Source organism: Panthera tigris, chromosome F2 (genome assembly GCF_018350195.1).
Source record: "Panthera tigris isolate Pti1 chromosome F2, P.tigris_Pti1_mat1.1, whole genome shotgun sequence".
In the NCBI taxonomy this organism is placed as follows: Eukaryota; Metazoa; Chordata; class Mammalia; order Carnivora; family Felidae; genus Panthera; species Panthera tigris.
The window spans coordinates 51,099,775-51,121,714 of NC_056676.1; the positions used below are offsets into that span (position 1 = coordinate 51,099,775).

At 37.3% G+C, this 21,940-nt stretch overlaps 1 protein-coding gene across 2 annotated transcripts in view; it reads left to right on the forward strand.

Moving 5' to 3' along the window:
* Positions 1 to 336: 336 nt before the first annotated feature.
* Positions 337 to 21,940, forward strand: part of OXR1 (oxidation resistance 1) — a 363,189-nt gene continuing 341,585 nt past the window's right edge. For both annotated transcript variants that reach the window (XM_042973624.1, XM_042973627.1), the window contains exon 1: positions 337 to 374. In XM_042973624.1, the coding sequence (XP_042829558.1) occupies positions 352 to 374 (23 nt within the window). In that variant the 5' untranslated portion in view covers positions 337 to 351. The remainder of the gene's footprint in view (positions 375 to 21,940) is intronic.

Sequence of the window (21,940 nt, forward strand, 5' to 3'; positions counted from 1 at the left end):
ACACTGTATTCATCTTTAAACTTAATTTAAAGGTAAAGCATTCAGCTTATCATATGCGTGATTTAATTTTATCTTTGGTTTATAACATGTCTTATATTTTAAGAAAAATGTATTTTTCTGTGTCTTATACCATGGCAAAACTATCGACCTGGGTGAAATACATTTGTGAAAAGTCATATAGACTGGGTACTATAGATATCATTTTATTTCTTTTCTTTATAGGTTATTTCAAACTTGAAGTGCATCATTCCAGCAGCGAATTCCCGGTGGTCTTGTCTACTTGACCTACTCGTTCCCTATTCTGAAATCTAGAGAAGACTGTTCCACAAGACTCCTCTGTAAATTGCTGCAATGTCTGTATCTAATTTATCATGGTAAGTGAATCACTTTCTAACCTACAGTCCAAATCCATGCATAGCATGAAGCAGTATTTTGTGAGAAAGTTTTATTGTCAGAACCGGAGCAGAAAAAGAAACTGAAAAATCTGGTTTCCAGAGATTGTTGTCCTGTGTTAAGGTAAGGAGAGCTACCTAGAGTTAAAATTTTAAGACTTTCAGCATTGTGGTATCTACAGACTCTGGAACGGGTTCAATGCTTTTATGAATCCGAATAACATATCATACCTTTCTTTCTCGATACCTAGGGGAGAGTTAAGTAGGAATTAAATACTCATTCAGTGGTCCTAGCTACTGTTCTGTTCCTGGGAGCAGGAATAACAGGCCGTAAGGGCAGCTGTAAGGGTGGGATAGGTCTTTTTTTCATCAGTGCTTTTCTTCAAGCCTCCTAGTTCAACGTATCTACCCAAACTAAACTGAATGGAACTCCATTATGGAAGAGAAAATTCCCCCGTGGATTCACATCTCTAAATAACTGGCATTCTGAATAATCTTTGACTTCTAGTTCATGTTTCAGTGCTGTTTGTAATTTAAAATAAGAAGTGTGCAATTTTTTTTTTTTTTTTTTTTTTTGGCGTATAATCAACAACTTTTCTATGGCAACAAAGAGCAATACTAGTGGGGATGAATTGGAAGCCAGTTTTTTGAACTTTGGATTCTTTTTTTTTAAATATAAAGAGCTGAGTAAGTGACATTATACAGATATTATAATAATACAGAAACAGATTATATAATATTATATAATACAGATACAGATTGTATAATATATAAAAATACAGATTATGTAATACAGATATTATACAGTATTCAATATGTGAATGTAAGAAGAACCTGGTAATCCTGTCCATTTTCATAGGAGTCCATTTCATCGTTGTCTTCAGTTTGTGCCAGGAATATAAATAGCATTACATTACAGACTGGTTTCTGCAATTTAGCTCCATGTATTTATTTTTATTAGGTGAGCAATTTCTTCAGGGCAAAGGGTAGAATTGGTTGTTTAGATTGAGAGTAGTGTTTCTGAAGGACCCAATTTTTATGGACTCCCTAGAATATGTCTTTGGATTTTTACTGGGTGCTAAAGATCTCAGTTTAAAAAAAAAATGAATTAGGGGCGCCTGGGTGGTTCAGTCGGTTAAGCGTCCGACTTCGGCTCAGGTCATGATCTCATAGTTCGTGAGTTCGAGCGCCGCATTGGGCTCTGTGCTGACAGCTTGGAGCCTGGAGCCTGCTTCAAATTCTATGTTTCCCTCTCTCTCTGCTCCTCCCCTGCTCACACTCTGTCTCTGTCTCTGTCTCTGTCTCTGTCTCTCTCTCTCAAAAATAAAATAAACATTAAAAAAATTTTTTTTAAAAAAGGAAAAAAATTCTGTAGAATGTGTGAAGCCCTTCAAACCCCTGGAAAATATTAAGGACATATTTATTTAAGGAAATTATACTCCTGACAAATGATTGTGTTGGAGGTGAATCTTCAAAAAGCAGGCTGCATGCCAAACAAGAAAGAGAAAGATGAAGGGGAGAGGACAGAAAGGAGAACAGGGGAAAGAGGAGAAGGTGGAGGCGATTAAAACACAGCTGTGACTGTCATATCTCAAGATAGGTGTGGTGTGTCCTGGTTCACAGAATCAGGACAGGGCAAACACTTGAACCTGTCCTTGGTGTGTACCTCAGTTAACAGTTGACTTGATGTGATGTAATGGCTTGGTCAGAGGCCATCTCTTCAATGTGATGTTAGGCCATACAAAACACATTGAATGTATGTGTGTTTCCAGCCCAGACAAAGAGAATGTATGTTGTGTTTCCAGCCCAACTGTCTAGCACACCTCTTAGAATTTAGTAGCTGCTCTACACACTTATGAGGTACAAATGAGTGAAAAATGCAGAATAGGTAATTCAATGGTGAATTAATATTTTGATCCTAAAACATTTCTTTTGGTTGTGGGGATATCTTACAGAATTCGTATATCTGAAATTTGTTAGAATTCTTCCCATGTCAAAGGTACAAATTTTATAGAAATAATTCTTGGATATTTTCATCCAACAGTACCCTTAATTCTGGCTACACAGAACGTTCCACATTAGATTTCCCTACAGGGACTTCTTCATCTCTTTTGCCAGTGTCACCCCATCATACAACAGTGTGGAGTTAGGCATTAATTACATTCGTTTAGTGAAATTATTGTAGCCCACGGTCTGGCTCTCTTCATCGAAATCTAGAAACCAAGACATGAAAATACTGACTGACGTTGGAAAAGAAACTTGTTTCACAGATTATTACTTTAAAAGAAGATACATAACTTTTACGGATGCTTGATTTGGCCTGACCAGTCCATCCTGTAACTGTGGAAAACGACATGGGAATCTTAAGTCGGAGGCTTGGACGATGACCGCATAATCAGAGCAAGGGGAGTTAGATGCTTCCAGTGTTCGAGGGACTCAGGATAGAGTACACCTGGCGGGATATGTCTGTCAGTAAGGCTGTCTCTGCCAGACGCCTCCATCTGTTTCTCAGGGCAGCTTCTTCATGGCCAGGAATTAGAGTAAGACGCCAGTCTTCATCTCTGTGCCTCTTTTGAATTCCGCTTCTGTCAGACTCCCCTCTGTTCAGCTACCTTTATAATGTTAGCAGAGTTTATAGTCAAAACCCACCTCAGTCTGCGAACAGTTTGGTCTGCCTACCTTGACACTGTACATATCTAATTATATCCGTGTGTTGATTTTAAAATTAACTCTGAGGCTTAATGGACGGGGGTGCCTAATTGTGATCCCTGCACACAACCTAAGAATTTAGAAAATATACGTTCATGTTAACCACTATCCAAGCAATCCTCCCAGCTTTTAAATATGTAGCATAAGAAAATTACCTTTTTACATATTAAAAGAAACTTCCTTGCTCTAGGACTTATGGGTATGACATTTGAAAAAATATATATATTCAATAATTTGGCCCTTTCATATAGAATCTCAAAAAGAAATACAATCTAGGAAATACCCAAGTTTCTAGGAAACTATGCAGTGCCAGTCAGGTGAGGAGAGTAGTAGGAATTGATTATAAGAATTACATGGTAACATACAACAGATGTTTCATGAATCTTCCTGTTCAGTAAATAACTTCCAGGGGGAGGCAATGATTGAGTTGATGTCGGTTGAGATAGAGACAAAGGGATGTACAAAATCAATTATAGACATCCATGGACATGTGACAGACGATAGGTGACAGGTTCCAGGCTATGATCTGAGGGAAAGAATTGTTTCTGGTAGCAGTGGTAATTAACAGGAGACATGAAGAGGCACAGAGAATTGAAAAAGAGTCCTCCTATGTCTATAGCACAAAGAGGGGAATGGTGTGATACCGAGGGGTATTTGAAAGGACTTTCTGTGCTTCTTCCCTGATAATCATCTTCAACCTGTTTTTTTATGTTTTTATAAGATTAATATTATATATATATATATAATATATGTGTATATATAATTATATGGGCATATATATAACATTTTAAAACATTCATTTCAAAACAAAATTTTTATGACATGACAGCTAAGTAAATATTATCAAAAGTGAACATTTACATGGCATTTACCATGTGCCAGGCCCTTTTTTAGAGACTGTTTGGATATTGACCCACATACTCCTCACACAACCTTATTAGAGATGTAGTAGCTATTTGCGTTTCCACAAGTAGAAAATATAGGTACTGAAAGTTAAGTGAAAGGTGCCCAGTATGCTACAGCCACTAAATAGCAGAATTAGGATATGAATTCAGGCAGCTAGTTGGTACTCCTAGCTGCTGAACTATCCATATAAAAACCAACACTATCTGAGTAAAGCAATACCCTTGCTATGTGTGTGTGTAGTTTCGAGGTGAGTGCCCTAGTTCCCATTTCCAACCAGAATTTTTCCCCTTATTTCCTCAAATATAGACATCTGGAGCCTCTCCTGGAAGGAAGTGTATCTCTACACCTGGAAACACTATCAGGGATTAGAATAGTATTGAGGGTAGAACGTGGAGGCAGTAGATGAGCCCCCTAATTTCCTAGAGGAGGTGAAAAGGTTGTTGTTCTTAGAAACTTAGGTGAATCTCCAAAATTATGTAAGATGAACTACCTAAACTACACAATGTAAATCTTAGTTCCACTAGTCATGTTACAGGGTAGGAATTGTCAGGTTTTCCTCTTGATACAAAACAGGCACAACAGAGAGGTATCAGCTCTTTGCTATAATTCAACCAACATGGCTCTTCAATTGTCCATCTCATAGAGACCCTCCATTACTAAATCAAGTACTTTCGACTCCCCCTGGCTCTACTGCTCCCTTAGCTCCCATTATATTAGTGTTATGGTTACATATGTTAACCAGTATTCAGAGAGAGAGATCCTAGTATGTCTTAACTGATTTTGCAAAATGCCATCTTTTTGACCCCAAGTTGGTTTTTGTCGTGATGCCTGAGCACATTTCAGCTTTTGTTCACAGTATCTTAAAGACTGTGGCACCTGGCAGAGGTGAAGGTAATTGAACCAGAGCCATGTATGGGAGAAAGAAGACACTGGATGAATGAAAGTAAAAAAGCCAACTAGCCACTCAAAATCCATTGAGCATTAGTAACGTGCCATGCCCCGTGCTGAATACAGAGATGCAGTCTTAGTAAAAAGTAACGACTGCTCTTATAGGAGCTCATCTCTTAGCCAACAAGACAGAATAATCAAATAACTGATTTAATGTGGTAAGTTTTCTGAAAGGTATGGCCAGGGTGTTTGGGGAAATAAAATGGATATGTGTTTTTCCTGCATGGGAAGAGATGGCTTATTTTTCAGGAATGCTGTACATCTCTTACATTTACTCCTAAAAATAAATCAGTATACTGATTACAAACAGTCAAACACTATGGAAAAGTATAAAGCAGAAATAAAAAATGACCAAAACCCTACCATACCTAGAAAGCCACTGTTAAAAATGCTGAGGTATCTTCTTTTCTATATATACTCACATATTTTTGCAAAACAACTCAAACCATGCGTGATATTTTGCCATCTTCTGTTTTCAATGTATAATTCTAGGGTCATCTCTCTGATGGAGATAGAATGACATCATCACATGTAAAGGCTGAGTGACATTGTATGGTAGTAATGTTATTTATTTCATTCATCTGGATTGGACCTTTGTGTGTTTTCTAATTTTCACTTTTTACTATTGTAAATACTTCTGTCATGAGGAAAATTATTCAAATACTGCTGGGTCACAAGGTACTGTGTCATCCAGGGCACCTGGTGAGGCCCTATGCTGTTGTAGCTCCCTGGATTACAGACATCAAGGCTATGGAGAAAATATATGTTTCTGAGAAAATATCTTATCAATTCATCTCTTTTTTTACTTTAGAAAATTAGCTGTCATGTATGCTAAAATCCCCCATAAACATTGAAAATGTGCTAATTGTCAAGGAAATATTTACTTACAGCTGATTAATAGGATTTTATCAAAAGTCAACAAACATTCCATCATGGATGCTCATAGATTGAAAATATAGCAAAGTCTGGGTTGTGTGAGTTACTGATGTATTGACTAAATTTAGAAGTGGTAAATGATCTTCATTGGATATGTTTATAGTGTAAAACACTATTATGAAGGTTGGTAAGTTCAATAAAACTCTGGTAGGAGATGAAAATTAATTTGATTTACCTTCTTTATCCAAAAGTAATAGTGTGTTAGAATCCTAGAAATGAGAAAGATGCAAAATTAGAAGTGTATATGCTTTTCTTTGGCAGATTATTTGCATTATAATGTTTTAATTTAAGTTCTTCTTTAAAGAATAAATGAAGAAAAGGGGTGCCTGGGTGACTCAGTCGGTTGATCATGTTCTCATGGTCCGTGAGTTCAAGCCCCACGTCGGGCTCTGTGCTGACAGCTCAGAGCCTGGAGCTGCTTCGGATTCTGTGTCTCCCTCTCTCTCTGCCCCTCCCCTGCTCAAGCTCTGTCTCTGTCTCTCTCAAAAATAAATAAACATTAAAAAAAAAACAATTAAAGAATAAATGAAGTGAATCACTCGGTACCATTCTTTGGTACCTGCATTTAGGAGGAAAGAAAAAAAGATTCTGGAGAGACAGAGGCATTCTATCTATATTAAGGACAGAGGAAAAATCAGTCTTTTCTCAAAGGTTGCCTTAACTGCTATTCCGTGAACCACTTTTCCTACACTGTTAAATGGCAGCCTCTCAGGGGCAGTAAAGGCAGAGGGAAATAGATACGTGAATCTTCTCTTTTTGAAGGGATCAAAACCCACAGTGGGAAAAATGTGGATAAGTAGAAAGACTGCAAAGGGAAGTTTTTACCCCGAGTTGTATAGTAAATGGTAAAAGTCAGAATTGTCAACAGTTTATTATTGGAAGAGAGAGAGAAAAGGTTAGACATAAATATAAAGCTAATATTTCTAATTGAAAAAAAGACAGGGCTTTCTGAGTGATAGGAAAAGCTTAGGTGGTGAGATACTGTATTTCCCAGGATGGTAAGTGCATTGAATGAATAACTATTATGTTAAGATGCTGGAAAGAGAGAGTATGTTTTAGAGCCTAAAATTTAGGAATCCTCATGTAAGTGGGGATGTTCAGCTTGTAAAAAAGTAGATCCAGAATACAGAAGAGTAATTTGAGTTTAGTAGAGAATAAAGAGCAAATGAAGTAGGAGAGAATGAGAAGAGAGAATAAAAGAGCCAAAATGAAAATTCAAGAGGGATAAAAATATATTTCCGAAATCACAATTGGATGGAAGTCAGTTTACCAAATTCTGAATAATTTCGGTATCTCTTTCTATTCATAATATACCTTTTCAAATAGAAATTCCATTATTGGGGTGCCTGGGTGGTTCAGTCGGTTGAGCAGCTGACTCTTGATTTCCGCTTAGGTCATGATCCCAGGGTCGTGGGATCAAGCCCGATGTCAGTCTCTGTGCTGAGCATGGAGCCTGTTTGAGAGTCTCTCTGTGTTCCTCTGCCCCTCTCCCCTGCTCACACACTCTCTGTCTCTAAAATAAAAATTTTAAAAATTTAAAAGAAATCTCTTCATTATTAATGTGATTAATCCTATTTTGATTTTGGCTTGACACTTTAAGTAAACACATTATATTTTAGTATCCCTGATCATGTTTGGCTTTGAGCTGTGTGCCTTCAGAAATGGCTTTTTAAAAATTAAACATTTATAGGAAACCTGGATACTTTTTTGCATATATCAACTTCAAATCCTTTCTCCTTGAATAACCAAATAATTAGTTAAACAGAATATTTTTGTTTGTTCTTAAACATTAGTGCCAACTAGACACAAATCACATTTTGAAGAAAATTGGTAAATCTTGGCCAGCTTAGAGGAGTTTGTTATCCTGTGAAGTTAAGGAATTTGAGGTTGCAGGTTCACTTCCCACAGAGACCAATTAGTTCTACTGTCTTCTCTGGCCAAAGCCTATACCTGTGACCTTGACCAGGCCTCCTTCCCAAACTTGCCGTTGGTCACAAGTCATTAGAAACAGGTGATTGATTATCAGCAATTCACAGTCAGTATTGAGAAAATATGTTTACACTAAAGCCAAGTGCTCTTCAGGGCTCGACAATGGGCCATATGATTTTCCTTTTGAATATCATCCAGGTCTATATACATGCTTTGAAATAATGTCTTTTCGTCATTCCCAGGGGAATCATAATGTACTTTCTTGTAAAAGAACTAGAGTGAATTATCATGGCAATATTTCCTTAGGCCATAGAAAATTTAACATAAAACTGGGCAGTCCATTTCAACCCTGAGGACTAGAGTTATGAAACACCAGTCCTTTTGGACTTGAATAATTAAGATAAAGGCCACTGAATGGTCTATGAAATACTTTTAGTTATTAAAAGTTATGTAGGTTAAGGTATGTTTTTTTAGCATGATCAAAATTAAATTTTGTAATCTTAAACATCCTTTGCCATTGGTGTATAAAATTTTCAATGACTGTGTCATCCTGGTATATATCCCCCATTGTCTTTTTTTTGTTTGTTTGCTTATTGGATTTATTTTTGATTTGTTTTTAAGATTGTGAAGAGAGTTTACCTTGATTTTAAAACTATTGCAGTGTAGTTAAGAAAAAACATTTTTCAACTCAATTGGACAGTCACTAAAACAGATGTATTCATTTATACTTGGTTTTATGTTCTTTTTTTAAAGAATAGTTTTGTTGTTACAAGTTTCACAGGAACTTAACAATAATACCTGTGCAGTTAGAGAGATAGATTAGTCGAGTTTAATTTGATCTAGACCAGCAGTACATTATTTTTATATAAATTAGAAAATATTTTCTTACATTTATATTCATTCGTGGCTTCAGTCAACAAACATTTTTGAGTGCCTACAAGATGCAGTTTTCAATGCTGTGGATAGAATAGGATGATAAACGCAACAGAAGTCCCTACTCTCATTAAGCTTATATTCTAGTGCTGAAGACAGACATAAACAGAATAAACAAATATGTTTTGTAATACTCGATAGTGACAAATATTTTGAAGGATAACCAAGCAGAGTAAAAAGAGTGATGGTGGGGAGTGGGGAATTGGTCAAGAAAAGCCTCTTGGACAGGGTGACAACATTTAAGCAGAGAGGGAATAACCAATATAAGTCCTAGCAGAAAACCAGTTCAGGCAGAGAAACGGGAAGGGCAAAGGCTGTAAGAGTAACATGTCCCTGTTGTGTTTGAGGAAACATCAAGGAAACTAGTTTGCTAGAAACAGGCAGTAGAGGGGAGAGTCCCAGGAACTGAGCTGATAGAGGTATCAGGGGGACATGCTGAGCATGAGGAAGACTGGATTATATTCTAGATGTGTTAAGATAGGAAACTTTGCCCTCACTGACCAGATTACAGGTGAAAATTCATATAAAACGTAAATTCAGTGAAATTCAGTAATGGGAAGAATTGAGTGTTGGGAGCAGAGTCTTGATCTTATTTCTATTTCAAAAAGACCTCTCTGTGATCTTCAGATTTTATGAAAGCAATTCATATTGTATTCTTAATATACTCAGCAGATATGATTAATAAGATGTAATAATGAAAGAAAAAAAGTAAGTTAATGAAAAACCTTTTTCATGAATATAGCCTGTGTCTCATTATCATCCATTTGAAGAGATTCAACAAACCTGATATTTCTGAATAATTAGGGGCATGATATAAAAGATATTTCATCAATAGAAATATTCTGTCTTCCATTAAGGAGTTTTATAGAGATCGATGAACGTTTTTATAAATTGTGGAAATTGAGAGTGTATTATCAATTATCCAACTTATATTTCACATTTATTTTTAAATTTCTCACCACCACAAACTTAAGGCTAATTTCAATATATAAACATAAAAATGCATTAAGCAGTGAAATGTCTCTTCTGTACTGGTTGTTTAATATATGTGTGGTTTTCACAAGGGGCCAGATATAAACAACATCTGTCCAAGTGCTAACATGTGTTTTAGAGAGAATACTGCCATAAAACTCCCATGAGTTCTTCCTTGGAAAAAAAAAAATCACCTTTATTCTAAGACTATTACCTTTATACACCTTTGGTGATAAAATATAGTTTCTTTTATGGTACTGATTATAGAGAGAAGTTAGATTATTTCTCTTTATGTCTTTACTTGGCAAAATAAAAGTTGGAAACACAACATCGATCCCTCTCCTCTCCCATCTTGTGTGTGTGTGTGTGTGTGTGTGTGTGTGTGTGTGTGTGTGGGTGGGTGTGTTTTAATTTAATTGGACTATAAAATGAAAAAGTCTGGAACTTCTGGTGGAGCAGAATTATTTCAAACAGGCTCCAATCCAAGATATTAATTCTCAATGGTACATGATCCAGATCACAGAAGAAATCATTCATGGACATCTGCCACCTTCATTTGACACTATGGGTTATAGAGTCAGTAATTAAGAAAGCTTAGAAGTGACTTTATTGCCTACATTGGGTTAAAATGGCCTTACAAGCTTATAGTAATTCTTCTTTTATTTGACCTAGGCAAGCCCCTGCCTGTGTAAGGAGGTGTGGCTAATCTATCCTTCTTCCTTGGATGTATCATTACCATGTGTTGTCCAGAAAGCCTCTCTACAGGGTTATAATTACTTCTCTTTTGCTATTTGGTTTTAGTCACGTTTAACCCTCATGCCTTTCTTTCTTTTTTTTTCAATAATTTTTTTCTTTATCAGATAGTATTAAAGTTTTCCTACTGGTGTTTCAGCAAACTCCTATTTTGTTATGGGCAAAATCAGTTCATTGCTCAATGCTGTTTGTTAATGCTACTCCCAAGTAATATGAATATTTGTATTTCATAATAAGTAGGCCTGAGCCTTTTGGTGTGTTTTGATTCCTCAGAATTTGGAAAGTCCAATGTTCTCACATTCACATTTATAAAGGTCACATAAGTGATATTTGGTGAGTTCAAACTATTAATTATAGATACCAAGTTGAACTCAAGTGAAAATCTTCCTTTTAGCTGGGTCTGCCTAGATAGAATGGGGCTTGAATTTATAACTTCAGTGCTAAATCAGTATTCAGAGCAGCCCAGCCACGGCAGCAGAGACAGAGCGACCTCTCCCGAAAGAGCCAGGTACACCAGGTCTCCCCGTTGCAGCTGGGAGCTTGTGGTGGAAAGCTCAGGTTTGGCGACATTTACCATCTTTTCTGACTGATAAATTTCATGTAGGAGGGCTGTTATTGTTCCAGATGGTTTTGCAGCTTGATGCACACTGGCTTCGTAGATTCCTGCTGTAATTGAAAATTGGTTTTACTCCAACATTTGACAAAAAAATTAGATTAGGTTAACTACTCTTTGGTTTTAGATTACTGATACAAAGTGCTTTCATGAGTATGACAGACAAAGTTGAAATTCAAACTAAGTGGTGTCCTGGGGTGCATTTTCACTTAGACATTTTCCCTGAGGTTTTCAGAATACCGTACAGTTGCATTCAGATACAGAAATTGCCTAGAATCAGGCTCACTGAAATTTTGATGATCCTTTCAATCTATAATATTCTTTTTAGCGTTTTTTAAAAATGTTTTTCAAGTTTTTATTCAAATTCTAGTTAGCATATAGTGTAATATTAGTTTCAGGAGTAGAATTTAGTGATTCATCACTTATGTATAACACCCAGAGCTCATCACAAGTGCCCCCCTTAATGCCCCTTGCCCGGTTAGCGGCTCCCCCCTTCCCACCGCCCTTCCAGCAACCCCCCAGTTTATTCTCTATAGTTAAGAGTCTGTTTTTCTGGCTTACCTCTCTCTCTCTCTCTCTGTCTCTCTCTCTTTTTTTTTTTCTTTTTAGTGTTTTAGTGGAAAACTAGCTTGGTATTTGAAGTGACTGTAAAGATGATCGTATGAAAAGATTTAAAAGGCATCTATTAATTTTCTTGCATGGTGAGAGCATTCATTATGTTTATTACTTTTAAGTTCTTATAAACTGAGTAAGAGAAAGTAATTTTCTTGAAGTGAGAATTCTCTTGATATCCTTCCATGTTTTTTTCAAGTTTGGTGTTTGGAGAATAAAACAGACGTATAAAATGCTTATTACATTTGGCAGGTTGTAAATGTGATCGATTGAAGGTCAGCATTGAGTTATAGCTGTTAACAGAAAATGTGTGATGAGATACAGGAAATTTCAGCTTCCTAGTTAGAATGTGTCTTGACAGCCACCTACTGGGACAGGGATGAGGTCATCCCACATGTTGTTGGCACCTGGTACTCAGCAGGTGCTTTGCACTCATGAGTGGCTGAACATTCACCAGACCACTCAGTCTGATTTCCCAGCCCAGGCATTGTAATGGGGAGTGTATGTATATCTTACCGGTGGGAAGATTTGGATTAAAGAAAAAAAGATCTTCCATGAGAATGGAGATGGTGTGATTTGACTGCCATAAGGTTAGTCTGGGTCTAAATTATGCAGACATTTGTCACTGGGCACTGAAGAGTTTGGTGGATATATTTTCAGCACTGGATTAGAGGTCTGGCTCACTTGAGCTAAGGTGAGAGCTCTCCTGGTATCTAAGAAAATAAAACAGCCCTGTTCCTATTCTGTACTGTTGATTTTTAACCTCTGTACTTATGGAGAAATTTCCTCAGATCCATGTTCTGTCATCTTCTGCTCTGTCTTGTAATCTTGTCTCCTCATCGTTATAAATTATTGGCTGACATTCACAGGATATGTGCCCAAAATCATAGAATATTATCTAGAAGGAAGCTGTGAGGTCACAGAGGGCATTGGTTACAAAGTTGAGCTTCATGGACAAGAGCCAGTCAATAGCAAAGCATCCTGTTAAAACATAAAAGAGAAAAAAATATTGGTCTGATTTTGCTCAATTTCTTTCCTTAGTCTGAAATAATAAAGCATGATTACTTGGTATTAAAATGGTCTTTCTTGGGGCGCCTGGGTGGCTCAGTCAGTTACGTGTCCGACTTTGGCTCAGGCCATGATATTCAGATTCTGTGTCTCCCTCTCTCTCTGCCCCTCCCCCACTCACAATCTGTCTTTCTCTCCTTCAAAAATAAATAAACCTTAAAAAAAATTTTAAGTGCTCTTTCTTTTATGAGATGAAGGTAATAATAAACAGTAATTACTGTCCCTGATTGATAAAATCAGAAGTGTTCAGCCCTCCCCCGTTCATGCTCTGTCTCTCTCTGTCCCCAAAATAAATAAAAAACGTTGAAAAAAAAATTAAAAAAAAAAAAAAAAAAAAAAAGAAGTGTTCAGCCCAAAAGTCCAATTTTAATTTTCAAATTTGTGCTTCTATAGATTTAAGAATCTGGGAACTCCTCATCCAGTTTGATTAATTACCCAAACCATGAATCCCATCTATAGAAATTCCTACAAGTAACAACCCAGCCTTTCCTCAAAACCCTTCCTATGAGTTCTCAGACTTTCTTATGGTCTTGAGCTTCTCTAACTGTTACAAGGTTTCTTTTACATTGGATCTAAGGCTACTACTTTAGTTACCACTTTTTAAAATTTTTTATTTTGGCAAACTCTACATATACTATTTCTAAAAGAACATTTTCCTAAATGTCTTCTAAAGACTACTGATTTCATAGTATATGTTAACAGGTATGATGAGGAAAGGTGGGGGGGGGACCACAATCAAGTATTTTGGGGAAGCAGTAATTCAAACAGATTACTTAATTTCAGTACCACAAATTCTTTTTTTTTTTCAATTTTTTTAAACATTCATTTTTGAGAGTGAGGGAGTCAGAGCATGAGTGGGGGAGGGGCAGAGAGAGGGAGACACAGAATCAGAAGCAGGCTCCAGGCTCCGAGCTGTCAGCACAGACCACAATGTGGGGCTCAAACCCACAAACAGTGAGATCATGACCTAAGCCGAAGTCGGACGCTCAGCCGACTGAGCCACCCAGGCACCCCAGTACCACAAATTCTTTATTGGGCTGATTCATTCAATAAATCTTTATTGAGCATTTACTGCATGGCACGCAGTGTTCTCTATTCTGATCTATACTGGAGATATTTAAGAGGAAGATACAATAATCTGGGTTTTCGAAATTTAGACTGTAGAATCTTATTTTCTTTCTTGTAGTTGGTGTTACTTGGGAGAGCCCTAAAATTATTAGGTAAGAGTTATCTTCTTCCACTCGTCTCCCTTTCTTGAAAGTTTCCCAAATTAAACCTGTTGGTTCTTTTAACCTTGATTTAGTTACATGATTTCTAGACCCTCCTACTCTAGTCTGGACATGCCTTAGTTTGTCTTTGATTCTGTTGAAAATATGACATTAACACAAAAACCAGGTTTGGTTTGACCTAGCACAGTATGAGACTGTTACCTTCTTCTTCTTCTTCTTCTTTTTTTTTTTTTTTTTTTTTTGGCTGTATATTCCTGTAAGTACAAGAGGAATCATTTTTGTCTTGTTTTTGTCAATTTTATCATGTGGATATCAAATATGAGCTCGAATTCCATAATGAGCACATATCTATATCAAGCATCATCTTGTTAGAGCTATCCCATCAACCCTATCTTGTTAAAATCTTTTTGGAAATTTGTTCATTGGACTTTCAAGAAGCTACCCACTCAAGTCTATCTTAAGTAGGGACAGGTTATTGTAGGAATAACTTTAGAATAATGAGGACATGTATCTCAGGCACACAGTCAAGCTTTCTGTACTGTAGAAACAGCAGTACAAGAAAGTGTCAGGGGAACACAGGACAGCTGTACCATTGGGCCACATAAAATTGAGAATGTGGTTCAGGAACTGAAGGCCAGTTAGGATGCGTTGATGCCCTAGTGGCTGTCATCTCATTGCCTCCAGGAGCAAAACTTTATTGATTCCTCTTCCTATTCTGTGGCAATAGTCTGATTTACCTGTGCCTTTCTTTGTGACATTCCAATTCTGTACCTGCTACCCTGGCCTAGGTCTCGCTATGTATTTCAAGCTAAGAGTTGGGTACCATTGGGTACCATTGGGTAATGTAGTATACCTTTGGGTATACTACGTACGGTCTTGTGCAATAGCTTTCTACAATCAAGCAGTCCTTGTACTGTGGCAGTTCTAATCTACCATATGGCTCATGGCACAGGTTGGATTTTTGAATATAGCTCTCTTTGAGGTTATCAGGATAAATTAATCATTAATAAAACCAAGGTAAACTGAATAGAATACCGAGTGGTTCTTTTTTTAAAAAAAATTTTTTTAATGTCCATTTATTTTTGAGAGAAAGGGAGAGAGAATGAGAGCAGGGAGGGGCAGAGAGAGAGGGAGACACAGAATTGGAAGCAGGCTGCAGGCTCTGAGCTGTCAGTTTAGAGCCTGACATGGGGCTCAAACCCACAAACTGCGAGATCATGATCTGAGCTGACGTCTGACAGTTAACCAACTGAGCCACCCAGGTGTCCCTAGTATAGAATACTGTGTGGTTCTTAAAGTGTGGTCCCTGGGTTAGCAGAATGAGCATCAGCTGTGACTTTGCTAGAGGCTCCACCCTAATCTTAGTGAATCAGAAATTCTGGGGTTGAGATATAGCAGTCTGCATTTTATCAAGCCCTCCAGGTGATTCTGATGCAAGCTCCAATTTGAGAACAGATGGTATAAAACCGTCTCTTTGGAATCTGGAGTTATAGTGTGATCGCCAAAAATAATGACTTTGAATATAATTGATATGCAGAGATCTTTCTGATAATATTTAACAGTTCCAACTGTTTTTTAAAGTTGCTTTTTGACAGAAGGATGTAATTATCAGCATATAAGATCACACTTTTTTCTGTTATCTGTGGCATCCAATTGATGTAAACTTTGGACCAATTTTTTGGGGGGATATACAAATTAAAAAACAATAATTCTTACTCCTTAATGTTTAAAACTAAGAGTAACGTGTGCTGCTGGAGGCCATTCCTGCCCATTCTGGTTTTCATGTTATTTAAAAACATATATAACAGCTGTGTTGAAATAGAATTCATATGTCATGCATACACTCATTTAAAATACAGAATTCAGTATCTTTTGGTATATTCAGAGATGTGCAGCCATCACCACAACCAATAGAAGACTTTCATCACCACCAAAAGAAACCCCATACCCATTAGCAGTCATTCCCCATTCCTTCCCTTTCCTAACTCGTCATTAGCCATCTGCAAGCACTGATCTACTTTCTGTGTTCATGAATTTGCCTATTCTAGACATTTCATATAAATGGCACCGTCTAATATATGATCTTTTGTAACTGGCTTCTTTCACTTCACATAATGCTTTCAAGGTTTATCCATGTTGTAAGGAGCCTCAGTACTCATTTTCATTATTCCAAATCCTTCCAAATAATATTCCGTTGAATAGATATACTATGTATGAATATAGACTGTATATATATATATATATATATGGATAGATATAGATATGGATATAAATTATCCATTTATCAGTTGATGGACATGGGTTGTTTCCACCTTTTGTTTAAATAATACTGCTATGAACACACATGCACAAGTTTTTGTGTGGACATTATTTTCATTTTCATCATATATAATTAGGACTGGAATTGCTGGGTCATATGGTAGGTCTGCATTTTATTTCTTGAGGAACTGACAGGCTATTTTTCAAAGTGACTACATCATTTTATATTCCCACCAGCAGTGTGTGAGTGTTCTAATTTCTCCATATTTTTGTTCACATTTGTTGTTATGTGCCTTTTGAATATAGCCATCTTTATTGGGTATGAATAGTACCTCTGTGGTTTTGAATTGTACCTCCCTAATGATTAATGATGTCGATATTAAGCATTTTTTATATGCTTATTGGCTACGTCTTTGGAAAAATGCCGTTCAGATCCTTTTCCCATATTTTAATTGAGTTATTTGATTCTTCATTATTGAATTATAGGTTTATATATACGTATATATATATACGTATATATATATAAATCCTACATGCAGGTCTTTATCAGATACACGATTTCATGGTAGTTTCTTTTTTGATAAGGGCTTAAAAGACTAGATATGATTTATGTATATGGCAAGAGAGATTAATAAAGATGAACTTTTTTTTGCAATGAAACACAAAGTAGAAATGGTCGCTGCTATGATAATTCAACATCAAATTTATCTGTTTAATTTATGCAAGATATTTAAGTGAGGGATTTTGCTTTAAATTTGTTCAGGAGAAAACCAGCGCCTAATTTTATTTATTTATTTATTTATTTATTTATTTATTTATTTATTTATTTTTAATGTTTATCTATTTAAAAGTTTTTTAAAATGTATTTATTTCTGAGAGAGATAGAGCACGAGCAGGGGAGGGGCAGAGAGAGAAAGAGACACAGAATCCAAAGCAGGGTCCAGTCTCTGAGCTGTCAGCACAGAGTCCAACGTGGGGCTCGAACTTGTGAACTGAAAGATCATGACCTGAGCCGAAGTCGGATGCCCAACTGACTGAGCCACCCGGGCACCCCAAATGTTTATTATTTTTGAGAGAGAGCGAGAAGGGGGGAGGGGTCAGAAAAGAGGGAGATAGAATCTGAAGCAGGCTCCAGGCCCCGCGCTGTTAGCACAGAGCCTGATGCAGGGCTCAAACTCACAAACTGTGAGATCATGACCTGAGTTGAAGTCAGAGGCTTAACTGACGGAGCCACCCAGCTACCCCACCAATGCATAATTTTAAAGAAGAGAGAGTTTCCATAAAGAATGAATAGCTACAAAATGAAGAGTTCCAACAGAATTAGAACTAAATATAAGCTATTAGGTATAGAAGTTAGAATTTTAGTTATTGGTGGTATAGGAAAATAGTTTGTAATAATGGGGCAAGAACAATAGTGCTCTCAGTGTATGTGTGAGGGAGAGGGATGGAAATAGAGACAGTAGAGATTTGCATAATTAAATTAGAATGTGGTAAGTAGGAGAGAGAAGGCTGGTCATGAGGTGGACTCAGGATCAAGGAAGAAGAAAGTCTTTAGATTGGAAAGATTTAGGTATGTTTGAGGCAAGGGAAAAGGAAGTGTGTGGAGAGGAACAATTGATTGCACATAAAGGAGAGGGTAATGGCAAATTCTTAATGAGGCAAGGAGGGGCAGAATAGCACACACCAAGAGAACAGTTCCATGATGGCTGTCAGGCCCCCTCTGTAAGCTCCTTGACCATTCTCAGACGTGGGATCCAAACAAACCGGATTCATCTGTACTGTTCACGTCATGTGTACTGTTGACCTGAATGAGATTTCTCTCTCTCATTCACATTGCCTCATAATATATTCATCTGAAGTTTCCATGAAATCATCAGGGTTGATTCGTTCAGGAAGATATGTTCCTTATTATAGAATATTCTGTATTACTGAATTTTTTTATAGTGACTTTCGGTTTAAGACAAGCTTTTAGTTAAAAAATTCACCTGATGTTCCTTACCATCCAGTATTTCAGTAGCCTAAATATATCTCTAGTCATGCCACAACTCCAGGTGGCATATAGATGTGTGAAATGATTACTAATTTTAATCTCTTAGCTGAAGCAAAATTAATGAACAACAATCCAGACATTTCTTTCTAAATTATGAGCTTCCCTCAAATGATTCTCTCTTTGTTCTTATGGTTTCTCTGTGAAGCTTACCTGTCGATGTGATATCACTGTCTAGAGAATAATGTATGAGAATTAGACCTTTAACTCACTCAGAATCAGGAGACCCAGCCTTAAATCCTGCTTCTGCAGTAATCTGTGTCCTTGGTCTAGTCATATTCTCTCTGGACACTTTGTTTCTTTATGGTAAAATTAAACCATTCCCTTGAAATCAAATTGAAAGTCCCTTCCAGCTTTGTTAGTTTGTGAGTCTTTACAGAAGTCTATAATTGCATTTTCTGTCTTTGTTTACTAATCTACCTCCCCGAGTTTGATAGACAGCATTCTGATTTAAAGGTAGAATGCACCACATATTTACTTATTGCTGATTTTTTCCGTTGATTGTAAATCCTTCGAATAGAGATCCTGATAATGTTTCCATTACTTGAATGCTGTCATGTAACATTGATCTAGCCCTGCTTGCCAGACTGGCCCAGGCTCAGGCCTCCCCAACAGTATCTGCGCACTTGCTGGGACCTTGGCCTCCTTTTTCATGTGAAGTGTGAGTGTGAATACAGCACTCTTGCCTCTCATCCCAGCACTGCCAGAGGGTCCCAGCAATCTGGTATTTTCTCCTGTACTCCAGATTCTCCTGTCCAAGTCTGTGAACCACAGTGGATGTTTGTTTTGTTTTGTTTTGTTTTGTTTTGTTTTGTTTTGTTTTGTGGTTGGGAGCTTGGGGTTGAGGGCTCTGAGAGTGCTTTCCATACTGAGCACTGTGCTAGACTCTGTAATTTAGGCCCAGTACATTTTTATGCTGGTCCTGGAAGTTGGGTAATCACCAACTTACACATGAGGAAACTAAGGCTAATTTGATTAAATAGCTTACCCATGTAGGTGGAAGGAAATGGTCTGAACCTCTGACAGGTAATGTCCAAAGTCTTTGCTCTTAGCTACTCTGTTTTTGTGCATCTACGGTGACTCTGGGGAGGAATAATACTGGGTTTACCTGGAAGGAGGAACTTTAAAGCTCTTTTCCCCTGTCCACACCACCCCCCCCCCCCGCCCCGCCCCAGTTGCCTCCAAGGGTGGGGAAGTGGGAGACTTGAAGAATATGGGGAAGGAAAGATTGATAACCGTATCTCTTGACAGTATGCTCACTTCATTTCAAGGTATCTGTTTGAATGGAAATCATGTTTTCCCATTGATACTAATAAATGATCATAAAAGCAGTTGCCATTCCTTGAGTTGTTTGTGTAACGAGGCAAGAACACTGTTGATCAGTATTTTAATTAGGTTATAGCACGAAAGACGTTTTGAAATTTCTCCATGTAAAAATTCCATGCATTTTACATAGTTAATATCATTAGTTTATGTACATCTAAATATACATGCTGAATTCATTTGGAAATGTGTTATCGATGATATGTATTACATCCTCCGGGCAGCTCCAAGATTGCATCGAAATGAAACGTTGGTTGTAAACCAGATGTGTTCCTTGGCACTGCATCATTTGAAATACTGCGTTATGAAGAGATTGATGCAGGGTTCACAAATCTATCAGGTTGTCTTGTGCATGGTTGGTAAAAACAAAGGAAAGAAACCAATACTTCACTGTATAGAGGTTAGCAGTTTAGCATGTATTCGGTGCACACTTTTGGCCAAAAGTTAAATAGACGATCAGGACTCAGACTTGAGCTTAATATAGCTAATAGTCTGGTGGAGGAGACAGATAGATAATTGGATTTTAAATACCATGGGAATCATGTTTATTTGGTTTATCCTATTTACCTACAGGGTCTGGACCCATAAATCATACACGCCAAATCAAAGCAGTCTCCAAGCAGAATTCTTTGATCAAGTAGCATTTATGATAAAATTAAAATTCACTCATAAAACCACGGAATAAGAAATCCTTGGAATAAGAGCAGCTCCTCAGAAAAAGACCCAAGGATTTTATGTGTCCGTAAAGTCAACATAAACCGGAAGTGTGATGAGCTCCCACACCTACTGTAATAGGCGGAATTAATAGAAGTTGGGAGCAAGGGTGGATGGGCAAGGATGAAGGCTTCCTCTGTCTGCTGGCCGAGTTAAATCACATGCAAAGGGTGGCTCACGCTTACTGCCACGTTATGGAACAGACTGACAAAGTGACGCCTGTCAAAGGCAGACAAAAAATAGAATTGCATCTCATAAAGATGTTTTAATTAAAAATTGTTATTTGATTCTTAGACCAATTTGGAATTTGTGATGTTGGTGATGGTGATGATACCCTTAATGGTAACTAATGCTAAACTACATTATCTCATTTAATGTTCTCAATGTAGTGAGGTAGGCATACTTATTATCGCCCATTTCACAGATGATAAAATGGATTCAGAGAAGTTATTCACCTCCCTGAGATCACACAGGAAGGGGGAGAATGTAAGCCCATGTCTTGAATGACACTGCCATACCGCGTCACATGTTAATAGCTGCCAGGCCTTGACAGTGCTATTCCAGGACTGCAATGCCTTGTGTGAGGAGAGAGAATGATTTCATAGAGTACCAGTTTGCAGAACTTGCCAGTCGGTTAAATTTGGCAGATTCCCAAACCTTATGTGAAAGAATTTTCTCAGAGATGCTCAAGAAATGGCAGGAGGAGCTGTTTTAGGTATTTGCCCAAATCAGGGGATGCTATTTTCTTTGGTCTGGCTCTAAGTACATTTCTTTTAGTACAGAGATGGAAATTTCCAGTTTCCTGGATACCAAGAGTTGTCTAAAGCTTTTGTGGTTTTTACTGTTATCCATACTGTCCTTAAATTATTGACTCAAAACAATATTAAACAGCATTTTGTTATTATCCATACGAGTTCTAGTAGTTTTTTCCAGGGTTGGAAATAGAGTTTTGCTCAGACTCAAAGTAAAGATCCCTGGGCGGGACTGTGCAATTCCTTCAGAGAAGAAAGGTATCTGAAAGCTTTGATTACCTCCCTTTCGACAGCAATAATAGGCTGTGGCAATTATCTAATTTGAGACAGGTCAATGACATATGTTTTTCCATTCTTTCATAATAACATTGCAAAAGCAAGCTGTCTGGAAGACTAGGGAGAGGTTTCTCCTTGGTACTTTGCAAATATCATATGTTTCGTTTATTGCAATCCATATACACTGTCTTCTGGTAAAGAAGCACATAAATCTTATTAAGCTTACATGAGTTTTAAAAACTTAAAAACCTAGAAATGATTGTAACTAACATTTATTAAGCGCTTTGTGTAGTAGGCGGTGTTCCAAGCACTTTACATTTTAATATGCTTAACTTTTACATTAAATTGGGGAATTAAGAATTACAAACATCCCCTTTATAGACAAAATGCATAGAAGTAATACATGACTGCCCAAGATCGCACAAGTAGTGTCTGAGATGTGATTTGGACCTTAGTGGTCTCCATGCAGGACCCACAGTCATAATCGAATCTCTATATGGCCTCATCATCCAGTTTATTACCCACGAGAGAAGCAAACTCATTTATTGTATGGTGAATGCATGCAGCAG